The sequence below is a fragment of the Micromys minutus genome (genome assembly GCF_963924665.1).
Source record: "Micromys minutus genome assembly, chromosome: 4".
NCBI classification, from domain to species: domain Eukaryota; kingdom Metazoa; phylum Chordata; class Mammalia; order Rodentia; family Muridae; genus Micromys; species Micromys minutus.
The window spans coordinates 37,975,791-37,988,440 of NC_137973.1; the positions used below are offsets into that span (position 1 = coordinate 37,975,791).

The 12,650-nt window shown below is 42.1% G+C and overlaps 1 protein-coding gene across 1 annotated transcript; it reads left to right on the forward strand.

The window, feature by feature from the left end:
* Nucleotides 1-108: 108 nt before the first annotated feature.
* On the forward strand, nt 109-12,199 carry AP4B1 (adaptor related protein complex 4 subunit beta 1). The gene is made up of 11 exons (XM_080916501.1): nt 109-296; nt 378-567; nt 2,539-2,763; nt 3,212-3,342; nt 3,697-3,844; nt 5,232-5,728; nt 7,198-7,281; nt 7,932-8,035; nt 9,751-9,958; nt 10,210-10,491; nt 10,850-12,199. The coding sequence occupies exons 2-11, from the start codon at nt 455-457 to the stop codon at nt 11,275-11,277; spliced, it is 2,220 nt and encodes a 739-aa protein (XP_080772627.1). The 5' UTR covers nt 109-296; nt 378-454; the 3' UTR covers nt 11,278-12,199.
* Nucleotides 12,200-12,650: the final 451 nt, after the last annotated feature.

A 12,650-nucleotide genomic window follows, 5' to 3' on the forward strand; every position in this document is an offset into this window, starting at 1 on the left:
GGTCCCTCCTGCGCTCGGCGCTCGGCGCGACTGGGAAAGCAGTTCAGTCTGTTTCTGGGCGAAGGGGCGGGATTTCCGCCGGAAGCCGGCTAGAGATTTTTATGCGATGGCCTCGGCCACTACAACTAGATCCCAGGGAGGAGTCTGTGCTAGGTCTCTGGCCTTTCGCTGGTCGAGAGTAAATACGTAACTGGGCCCAGAAATAGTTGAAGAGATCTTCTGGGCAGAGCGAACGGCCTGCGGGTCTCGGGTCGGCTCCTGAAGAGTCGGGGCTCGCTCGAGGGCCGAGGGGTGAAGTATGTTCCGCCCTGGGGGCAGGCACGGCAAAGTGACATCTCTCCTTTAGTGTTTTCACTGACTACATTTCCTTTATTCAGGCTCCCACATCGAAATTAGAAGGAACCCACGAGTTCCCTACGGGTTTGTGGAAACTGGCCTTTGACTGTTGGCGAAGATGCCATACCTTGGCTCTGAGGACGTGGTGAAGGAACTGAAGAAGGCTCTGTGTAACCCTCATATTCAGGCTGATAGGCTGCGCTACCGGAATGTCATCCAGCGAGTTATTAGGTATCACCAACCTACCATAGAATTCTAACTCCCACCCTCACCTTCCCCCGCCCTGCCACACTTTTAATCCCCTCAGGGCTCTCTACCCGTAGTCACTATGTAAAGTTAATGAAGCTTCATACATGGCAGTTTTGGTTTTTGACTTTGAGGCTGCATTTCTGGATTGCCATCTCAGTCTCCAGAGAGTCAGTTGAAAGGTTCCCTTCATGCCACAGGCAATTGCTGCTGACTTCTAGTTCAATGACTTAACCTTGTGCAGGTCTCCTTTTTTTTTTCTCTAGATTCAGACCTGTGTCTCTCTCTGCTTGCTTGGCATTTCTACTTGGATAGTCATCAAAGACAGGACCAAAATACCATCATTTTTCTCCTCTTTTATTTTTTTTAAGATTTGTTTATTTCTTATGTATATGAGTACACTGTAGCTGTCTTCAGATACACACCAGAAGAAGGCATTAGATCCCATCCCACATGGTTCTGAGTCACCATGTGGTTGCTGGGAATTGAACTCAGGACCTCTGGAAGAGCAGCCAGTGCTCTTAACCACTGAGCCATCTCTCCAGTCCCTCATTTTTCTCCTTAAACCTACTATTCTGCTTGTATTTGCATTATGAATGTCACCAGGCACCCCACCGAGCATGATAGTCAACCTTGAAGACATTGTCTACTGACAGGTGGTATACATACTCTATTCTTTGTTAGTAAAGCTGTAGTGTGGCTCAGGCTGTCAGTACCAAAGCCTGTTGTGGTATTTATTAATAAGTAGCTTCATCTTCTCACTTCAGTTAGGATTTTTTTCTAGTATATATGTTTGAACATATAACTAATCTATACTTGTAGCTCAAAAACTGTAGATAGAAGACAAAAGTCCCTTGGGGTGCTTTTTAAAAAAGGATCGATTCAGATTTTATTAGGATGGGATAGAATCCAGGCACTGTATTTTAAACAAACATCTCAGCTGATTGTAGTAGTTTAGTTTCACAGCAGATCAGTGGAATGAAATCTAAACTCTTTATCAGGTCACACAAGGAAAGAAAAGAATGTTCAGTTCTTGCTCTTGCCTCATAGCATGTATCATCAACTGTGTCACATTTGCCTGGTGAGCTGATCATATAGCTAAAGTATTCTGTGAAGAAGCATTGTCTGACTTCGAGAGTGGCATGTGGATGTGGACTTCTTGGTCTGTTTTGTGCATTACTTTAAGTACTTACACTGGATTTTTTTTTTTCTTAAAATCAGTGATGTTCTTAGCTGGCTTCTTAGTTTATCTTGAGTTTCTAAACACCTGAAGCTATACAGACTCTGTTTTTATGGTTTTATTTTCTTTTGAGACAGCCCTAGCTATCCTGGGAACTTACTATGTAGACCCAGGATGGCTTTAAACTCACAGAGATCCACCTGCCTATGTCTCCTAAGTGCTGAGATTAATGGTGTGGGTCACTAGGCCCAGCTTTTTTTTTTTTTTTTTTTCAGTGTTTGTGAGCATTTTGCCTGCATATATAGGTGTACCACAAGTACGCCTCATACCTGGTGTCTGTGTATGTCAGAAGAACTCATCAGATCTCCTGGAGCTATAGTTACCAATGGTTGTGAACTATCATGTGGGTGTTGGGAATTGAGCCCAGCTCTTTTGCAAGAACAACAAAATGCTTCTTAACCATTGGTCTCTCTCTCTCTAGCATGTCCGTTCTTATAGACGATGTCCCCATATCATATATCTGGAATGTTAAAGTTGATTGTCCCATTGCCATATCATCTCATTGGACTGTACCAAGGATTCAACAGTGTTGAAAATATAGAGCAACAGTTGCAGGGCCCATAATAGGAAGTTTTGTGTAATATAAAGTAGACCCAATTGTATTTCTCTAAAAGCTCATAATTTAGTTAGATGGCCAGAACATATGTAAATAAAACTCTTCTTACAGATTGGGAATTGTGTGTTTTACTTTTTTCTGCTTTGTGTATTTGTTACAGGCACATGACTCAGGGCTTGGACATGTCTGGTGTTTTTATGGAAATGGTGAAGGCCAGTGCCACTGTAGATATTGTCCAGAAGAAGTTGGTTTATCTGTATATGGGCACATATGCACCTTTAAAACCAGACCTAGCACTCTTGGCCATCAATACACTCTGCAAAGACTGTTCAGACCCCAACCCGATGGTTCGAGGACTGGCACTACGGAGCATGTGCAGCCTCAGGTGAGGCTTCTCTGGCTCAGTGGCTGATGAATATAAGAGGCTGTATAGCAGATCTGTTGTGAGGACAGCTTAAGTTTCTGAATACTAAAGGAAGTACTGTTCTACTTTGAACTCAGATTTTTAGCCATTACTTTGACTTTCCAACTGGCATCTCATGGTTTTCTTAAAGGTGACGTTCCTTTATCTTGTAAAATAGTTGTGAGTTTTGATTAAAGATGATTAATGAGTCATTACTGTAACCACCTAGGTGTGCTGCTTCATTACAAATGGAAAGTCAGATTATGCGTTATTTGATAGAGGCTTTCTCCTTCTTGTGATCAGGTAGATACACATTCAAACATGAACTATTAAGTCATATTTAAACTAAACCTCTGAAGATCGAAGAAGAACTTAATTTTGTCAAAACTAGTATTTCAAGATCTGGCTGACTCCAGTATGTGTTTCTTAGGATGCCTGGTGTGCAGGAATATATCCAGCAGCCTGTTGTTAACGGTCTGCGGGATAAAGCTTCATATGTCAGAAGAGTGGCAGTCCTTGGCTGTGCTAAGATGCATAATCTTCACGGAGACTCTGAAGTTGGTAAGGTCATCCACCGTGCTCAATATTTATTTGTGTCTCTAATAGGAATGTAATTTTGGAATACAAACTATGTTGCTTGGTAGAAAAGAATAAGAATGTATCTGCACTGTTTTGCATGTCTCCAAATAGGATGCATGCATATTTGTTTTATTTTGGGCTCCTATTTTTAGTCTTTGAAAGAAGTTTGTTTTTTGATTTATATATTTCCTCTCATATCCAGAATGATGTTGGTTGGTATTGCCTTTGTTGTTTCTTTCAGCAGAGATGTAGCTTTGTCTGGCCAGAGCTGTTACTCTGGTTCTATCACTATGACTCAAGGTTTTCTTTATCTGTAATCTTTGATCTTTGTTTTAGATGGTGCTCTAGTCAATGAGTTATACAGTCTTCTGCGTGACCAGGATCCAATTGTGGTTGTGAACTGTCTGAGGTCTCTAGAGGAAATTTTAAAACAGGAAGGAGGTGTTGTCATTAATAAGCCCATTGCCCACCATCTCTTAAATAGGTTTGGATGCTCTTTTTTTTTTAATGAGATATGAATCATGGTAGGATTTTGTTGATGTATGAAACCAAGCCTTCCTTTACTGTTGTGTATGATGGAGTGGTGGTGATGTGGACTTAGGTATCCATGTGGCCCAGCATAAGTATGAAGATCAGGAGACAACTTAGAGGAGTTGGTTCTTTCCTTCCACTTTTAAGTGGGTTCCAGAAATGGAACTCAGATTGTTAAGCTTACACAGCAAACAGTTTTTCCCACTGAATCCCCTGCCAACCTAGAAGTAACTTCAAGTTCACCACAGTTACCAATTGCCTTATTCTTCACTGAGAGAATTGATTTCAACTGACTTACTTTTTCTTGATATGTAAAGACAGTGGAAATGTGCTGTTGAGATACATTTGTTCTGCAGTACCTGTTATGTCCCCCCAAGCTAAGTCAGTTATTTATCTTAAAATTTAGAAAATCTGGGGTCATGGGAAGGTGGCTCAGAGGTTAAAAGTACTTGCTGTTCTTCAGAGGAGGACCCAGTTTCAGTTCTCACCATCCAGGTGGTGACTCACAGCTGCTTGTGACTCTAGTTTCAGGGGGTCCAGTACCGTCTTCTGGCCTCCTAGGGTACCAGGCATGCATATAGTACATTTAAATGTAGGTAAAGTACTCAAACACATAAAATAAAAATAGGTAAATCTTGGGAAAAATATAGAAAACCTGCAACTAGAGGAATAATAGAGTTTAGCAATGAATACTTGATAGCTGAGACCTTGTTCAGTCTCCATTGCTAGAAAATAATTAATGTAGAAACTTTTTATCTGATTTATATTGATCATATCTTTAGTTTTTAATACTAATTTTTAATTTTTAATTGTGTGTGTGTGTGTAGCTATGTGCACATAGCAGGAACCTCCAAAGGCCAGAGGACTTGGATCCTCCTGGAGTGCAAGTTATAGGTGGTTGCCAGCCACCTCATATGGTTGGTTGCTGGGGATCAACCTCAGGTCCTGTGGAAGAGTAGTATGTGCTCTTTCTAGCTTCGTAGAATTAAATTATTTTGTGTGCATGAGCCACATGTGTGTGTGTATTTGTTCCATGCAAGCATGGGCCATGGCATATATGTGGAAGTCAGAGAACAGCTTTTGGTAATCAATTCTTCTACCATGTGGAGACTGAACTCAGGTCAACAGACTTGATAGCAAATGCTTTTCTCACCAACTCATCTCTACAGTCCTTGTTGTGGAATGTAAAGCCCAGATTTTTTAATGTAAAAAGAATTTGATAGTGGCATATCTATTTTTAAGAATTCCCTCTCTCTTATGTTATGATTTATTTTGTGGCAGTTGTATGTAAAATGTTTCATTTGGTATTAAAATAGTGCTTTTGTCTTGATTTTGGACAGAATGTCAAAACTGGACCAGTGGGGCCAGGCTGAAGTATTGAACTTTCTGCTCCGCTACCAACCTCGCAGTGAGGAGGAACTGTTTGATATTCTCAATTTGTTGGACAGCTATCTCAAGAGCAGCAGCACTAGTGTGGTGATGGGAGCCACAAAACTCTTTCTGATTTTGGCAAAAACGTTTCCCCACGTACAAACTGATGTGCTTGTACGAGTCAAGGGACCCTTGCTGGCTGCCTGTTGTTCAGAGAGCCGTGAGCTCTGCTTTGCTGCTCTTTGCCATGTCCGCCAGGTCTTGCATAGTTTGCCAGGTCACTTCAGCAGTCACTACAAAAAGTTCTTTTGCTCTTACTCGGAGCCCCACTATATCAAGCTACAGAAGGTGGAGGTGCTGTGTGAGCTGGTAAACGATGAGAACGTGCAGCAGGTGCTTGAAGAGCTGCGAGGATACTGCACGGATGTGTCTGCTGACTTTGCACAGGCTGCCATCTTTGCCATAGGTACCTGATACTTTTCTTTCTTAGGACATCAGGTCAGCCAGCTACAGCGCTATAGCCATCTTACTGAGAGGACAAGGGATGACATGGTTTTCAAACTGTCTTAGCTAAAAGTCCTTTGCCAGACTAACTGACGAGGATGAGGAACCCTCACAAATTACCAGGGACAAAGAAGACAGTAAAAGTTCTTAAACTTAAAAGATTGCCATCAGGTTTCTGCAGCAGGAGATTCCTATTCCAGTGTGTTGCCTACAGGAGGGTGTTTCAGTGCATCCAGAAGGGTGCCTCAGTCAAATGTGGTATGAGCCTGTGATTCCAGCATTCAAGAGACAGAGGCAGGAAAATCCCAAGTTCAAAGCCACCTTAGGTGGTACAGCAACACTCCTAAATAAACAGATCAAAAACCTGCCTCCCGTATTTTTCTCAAAACTCAGAAATACTTTGTTACTCTGCTTTCAGCCTTTTGCTATGGGAATTGTTTCCCTCCACCCAGGAAATTTTCTTTTGATCGGGTGAAAAAATTAAAAAATGTGAATTTATTTTAAACACTATTCCCAGTGCAGCAGACTTAGATTGTTTCTTAATTGTAATTTGTGATTTTTTTTTTCTTTTAAAGATATCTTTGGTCAATGTATTAGTTATTTTTCTTGTTCCTGTGACCAAAATATCTGATTAGAAGCAGGCTTACAGTGGGAGGGGATACAGTCTGTCATGAAGGAGTGTGAGGCAGCTGGTCACATTGAGTCTTCTTTCAGGAGGCAGAGAAAGATGAATGCCAGTGATGATAAGTTCCTTTTTTCCTTTTTATTCATCCTGGATCCCAGAACCACATGATGGTGCCTTCCACATTCAGGAAGGGTCTCCTCTTTTCGGATAAACTTTTGTGAAAACCCTCTTACAGACATATCTAGAAGTGCATTTCCATGATGGTGGTAAATCCAGTCAAGACAAGAATGAAGATCAACCATCTTTGTCTTTTTAATTTGTTATCCCCACCCCACCCCGCAACCTGGCCCCCAAATAGGATTTTTCTGTGTAGTCTTGACTGTCCTGGAACTAGCTCTGTAGACCAGGCTAGCCTCAAATTTACAGAGATCTGCCTGCCTCTGCATCACAAGTGCTAGCTTTACTCATTTATTTTATATGTAAGAGTACACCATAGCAGTCTTCAGATACCAGAAGAGGGCATCAGATCCCACTATAGATGGTTGTGAGCCACCATGTGGTTGCTGGGAATTGAACTCAGGACCTCTGGAAGAGCAGTCAGTGCTCTTAACCTCTGAGCTATCTCTCCAGCCCATTACTCATTTTTAAAACATAGTCTTGCTATTTAGTCCAGACTTATTTCTAACTTGTGATCTTCCTGCTGCATTCTCTCAGTGCTAAGATTACAGCTGTGTAACTTCGTCTTTGGCTAATGGGGAAAGATTGTAGAATGACATGCTAGAATTTTAACTTTCCTTCCTCTGTAGGTAACATTGCCAAGACTTACACAGACCAATGTGTGCAGATCCTAACAGAGTTGCTGGGACTTCGACAAGAACATATCACTACGGGTAATGCCTGTCTTCCTAGAGTTCTTCCTTTTCTTCCTTTCTTTCTTTCCTTTTTTTGTAAGTATCTAGCTAATAGTAGCTGTTTAAAGAAATATTTCTGTTAATGAATTTCATATATATAGGCTTAAACATGTCCTTGCATTATCATCTGTTGCTCTCAGAGAAGCGTGGGCTCTATAGATTTAAAGGGAAGACTTCTGGCTGTTGGGAGTGATGAGAGCTGTGCTGTAGGTGATGGAGATATTAGAAGCTCAGCTCACTTAACTTTCCCCCTCTGGTTCATCCAGCCTCCAAGGTTGGGCTAAGGTGAAGCAAGGTAGGTTAGTAGAGTTCGAAATGTAGGACCGCCTTACACTCAGGCTTGTGTAGATGCCAGCACTGTGTTCAGTGTCTGTCGGCAACCCTACCCCACGTTTGTTCACAGCATTATATTTATAAAATGTTTCTGTATTTAATTACTTACCTTCATGTCTGCTTGATGTGTGTAAAACTCAGCATATTGCCCATTTTTTAATTAATTAATAACCCCCTCCAAAACCTGTTTTACAGAAATTTAGTCAGAATCTAATCTGAATACACGACTCTCCCTGAGATTTTTTTCTGCATGGAGGCTCTAATCTTGTTTTCTTGTGTTCTGGGCTGTGTTACAGTGGTGGTGCAGACTTTCCGAGACCTGGTCTGGTTATGCCCTCAGTGTACTGAAGCCGTGTGTCAAGCCCTGCCTGGCTGTGAGGAATACATTCAAGACAGTGAGGTAGACTCAAACTCTTTCTATTTCTAATCATAGATTTTGAAATGGAATCTGTATTTGGTTTGGTTTTGTGGTGCTGAGGATCTAACTTTTGCTAGGGTAAACACCTGTATTTATTCTCTAGCCCTGAAATGGAACCTAATTACTCTTTTTAAAATCCTAATGGTTCTCTGGGACATAAATAGCACATAAGTTGTAGAAAGAAGACTTACCTGTAGTTTCAGTTACAGATTCTTTGACACTCCTATCCTTTTGAATAATTATGAGTCAGATTTACACCAGGGATTTTTTTTTTTTTGTTGGTGATTGTTCTGTTTGTTAATTTTCGAGATAGGTGAAGTAGATTTGGCCTAATGCTGCTTGTGTTAGAATATTGTGGGGGTGGGGTGCAGCAAACTTTATTGATGGTATTTAAGAGAGTAGGTACGGCTCCCTAGGCCCCTTCTAGGTCTGGGATGGAAATTTGTGAGGGAGATGCTCAGTTTTGGGGGCTGAATTGGGACAAGGACTCCTTAGCAACTGAGGGACTCTCTCTTGCTCTCAGTGCCCTTGTTGAGGTGGGTGGTCCACGGTTTCTTACTCCTTGGAGGCCATGTAGGCCATAAGGTCCACCACCTTATTGCTGTAGACATATTCATTGATAAACTTTACAAAGTTGTCATTGTGAGCAATGCCAATCCCAGCATCAAAGGTGGAAGAGTGGGAGTTGCTGTTGAAGTCACAGGAGACAACGTGGTCCTCAGTGTACCTTGGGGGTTAATTTTGGTCTCCAAAACTGCCTACAAAATGTCTGCACAGAAGACACTGAGGGACCCTGCCCCCAGTTGGTTCTGATTGGTAAATAAACATGCCTGCAGACAATGGCTGGGCAGGACAGACAGAGGCGGTGGACCTTTTAGGATTCCTGGGCTTGGGAGAGAGAGGAGAGGAAAAAGCAGAATCACCATGAGAGAGGGGCATAGGACACACCAGCCATGTAAGAATTCAGGTAAATGACTCTAGTAGCTAATTCCCCGGTTGGGTCTGGGGTTACAGAGATGAAAAGTAGATTGTAAAAGATATTAACTCTGGCACACACCTTTGATCCCAACACTCCGAGGCAAAGGACTGGTGGAGCTCTGTGAGTTGGAGGGCAACCAGGACTACAGAGTCAAAAAAGAACAGAGCAAAGCTAACAAGAAAAGAAACAGTAAACCTTAAATTGGACAAAAGACCTCCAAATTGAGAAAGCCTAATCAACATTGGCTAACAAAAGTTTTGAGGTTCCTTTATGTATTATGTTTCCTTTATGTATTTATGTGTTTTGTTGTGTTGCTTTTGTTGTTGTTTGTTTGTTTGCTTTGTTTTTAAAGACAATGTCACATAGTTCAGGGCTGTCCTCGAAGTCACTATGTAGCTGACTTTGAGGGTGTTATAGATGTGACTCATCACCCCCAGGTGTTTTGTGTGTGACACTGGACATTGAACTCAGGGCCTCATGCTGGCTAAGTCAACATTATGCCAACCACCCTAAGCCCGTCTGTGTGCATTAGAATTTCGTTCTTGTTTTAGAGTATTAAAGTATGGCACACAGTACAAGCTGACACCAGTGAAAGAGCATAGCTTCTCTGCTGGCTGTAGGGAAGAGCAGGACTGGTGACTTTCTGCCATGTCCTCTTTTTGGGCAGCCACATATTAATCATCTTTTTTTTTTTTTTTTTTTTTTTTTTTATTCCTAGGGGAAACAGGCACTTATTTGGTTACTTGGGGTCCATGGGGAAAAAATCCCCAATGCTCCTTATGTGTTGGAGGACTTTGTAGAAAATGTGAAGTCAGAGACATTTCCTGCTGTGAAGATGGAGCTACTGACTGCACTGATGCGCCTTTTCCTCTCGAGTCCTGCTGAGTGCCAGGACACTCTGGGACGGCTGTTGCATTATTGCATAGGTAGGTTTTTCAGAGGATAATGCTTGCTGAGACTCATGATGAGAGTTCTCACAGCTTTCATTGTTTGGTAAGTCCTGTTTGGGACTTAAAATGATAACTTTCTGAATCTGAATTATCTCTCACTGTCCCCCCCACTCCTTTTTTTTTTTTTTTTTTTGTCCTCTTATGGTTGGCACAGAGGTTGGAAGAGAGTAGGTGTTCTACTCACAAAAACTCAATGAGGTTTAACTCACTCCACTGTTTTCTCTCAGAGGAAGAAAAGGATATGGCTGTACGAGACCGGAGTCTTTTCTATTATCGCCTCCTCTTAACTGGCATTGATAAAGTTAAGCAGATCCTGTGTAGTCCTAAGTCTGACCCTTCTCTTGGACTTTTGGAGGACCAGCCAGAACGACCAGTAAATAGCTGGGCTTCAGACTTCAATACACTGGCGCCAGTGTATGGCAAAGCCCACTGGGCAACTATCTCTAAATGCCAGAAGGTAGAACGTTATCGCCTTGAGCTTCCCCACAATACATCCTTTGCCACATCAGGTAAAAATGGTGTTTACCTTACATCTTCATTATAGAGCTTTCCACTTCCCCTTGTGGTGACTGGTGGAAAGTATTCAAACTATTGCCTGAATTTGAATCCTTTGTGGGCATGAGGGAATTTATCATTGCTTATATAAGCCATTTATCTGAAGACAGAAGTCACAGTATAAATGTGTTTCATTTGTGATGTTTATGAGGCAGCCAATATGGCCTTGAGCTACCCAAGGCTTCTCTTGCTTGATTCTCTTGCTTTCAATTCCCTCCACCCTGAGTACTGGGAGTATTTAGGAATATAAAATTAAATCAGTTAAAATGCTGATTAAGAGCATTTGTTATAAAATCTTTCTCATTCTTTTAGGACACATGATTTCTGAAGAGAATGAAGAAGGAGCACAAGAACCTCCTGATTCTGAAGCTTTCATGCTGGTCCCCAATCTCCAGCTTACTGCAGAGTATTTTGAGAAAACATGGCTTAGCCTCAAAGTTACTCGCCAGCAAGTGTTCCCATGGCAGGGAGAAGTCCAGCCCGACACTCTACAAATGGCTCTGAAAGTAGTGAACATTCAGACCATCGCAATGAGCAGGGCTGGGGTGCAGCCCTGGAAAGCCTACCTCAGTGCTCAGGATGATACTGGTGCTCTCTTCCTAACTGAGTTGCTACTGAAGCCTGAAAACTCAGAAATGCAAATCTCTGTGAAACAGAGTGAGGCGAGGACTGACACCCTGCATGGTTTTGTTTCTGTCCTGGAGACTGTGATTGGAACAGTTGGAGACATAAAGTCTTAGCAGAGTTTTGCTACTTGCCCTGGGTGAGATGAACAGCTGTCAGAGTCTTTCATTGTTTTAAAAGCCGCCTGTGAGTCTATGGATCAGCTGCAAAAGAGAATGGCAAGTCTGGGAGTCCCAGCTCTTACGGTTACCCAAGTTTCCTACCTTGCTCCTTTCAAGCCTGTCAGGAATTGATCCCATTTCAAAAGGAGAATGTATACCCTAGTATTGGTACGGGTTAAGATGGGGGTGAAGATAGGCTGAGGAGAGTTCTCGGATCATTTTAGCGACTGTAATATTTATTAAATATGCCTGGCATTTGTGGAAATTGGTAGCTGTCATTATTTTTGAGTCTTTTTCTTCAGCAAACTGTTGCATTTCCGGACATGCTTTTTAGGTTAAGATCCAAAAGTTCCTCGTGTGGCATCTAAAGTACCTTTTCAGTGCTGTGGCTCACCAGTCCTGAAGCTCTGAATTCTGACGAAGTGGTGTTCCACAGAAGACAACAGATAGCTGCCTTGTTGCAGTTCTCTTAGTGCCTTACATACCCAGGCCCTAACATCTGTCTCTTGACTAGAACAGTTCCTCCCTCTCATGCCTCAGCACAGTGTATTTTTCTTAGTTGTGAGCTCTTTTAGGATGTTTTCCTGTGACACTCACTGCCTTCATTCAGGGTCTTTATTCAAGCTGTCAAAGCTGCCGTGTAGAGGCTGAGGATGTAACTCGGTAGTGTACTTGATCAGTACCCACACGCCCCAGGTTCATCTACACCACAGCATTACAATAGGGTATGGAGTGGGATTACAAGTTCAAGGTCAGTATGAGCTACAGTAAGCTGTTTGTGGCCAGTTTGGGATACATAGGACACTGTCAAGAAAAAAAGGGGTCCTGACAAAATGACTTAACAGGTAAGGTGCTTGCTGCCAAACCTGCAAACCTGAGTTGGATACCACTGACCCACATGGATGCAGAGAACCAACTTCCACATGTTATTCTCTGATATCCATCCACATGTATGCCATGAATGTTCAAAGTATATTCCACTGCATGCAATAAAATATTCTTTTTTTAAAACTTTTTTCATTTATTTTTATTTTTAAACTTTTATTTATTTTATGTATATAAGTACACAGTAGCTGTCTTCATGTACACCAGAAACGGGCATCAGATCCCATTACAGATGGTTGTGAGCCACCATGTGGTTGCTGGGAGTTGAACTCAGGACCTCTGGAAGAGCTGTCAGTGCTCTTAACCGCTGAGCCATTTCTCCAGCCCCAGCAATAAAATATTCTTAAAAATGTTTTTAAATGGTCTGGCATAATGGCTTAGTGGGTACAACAGCTATAACCAAGCCCGATGACCTGAAATCAATTCCCAGGAGCGAACTGGCT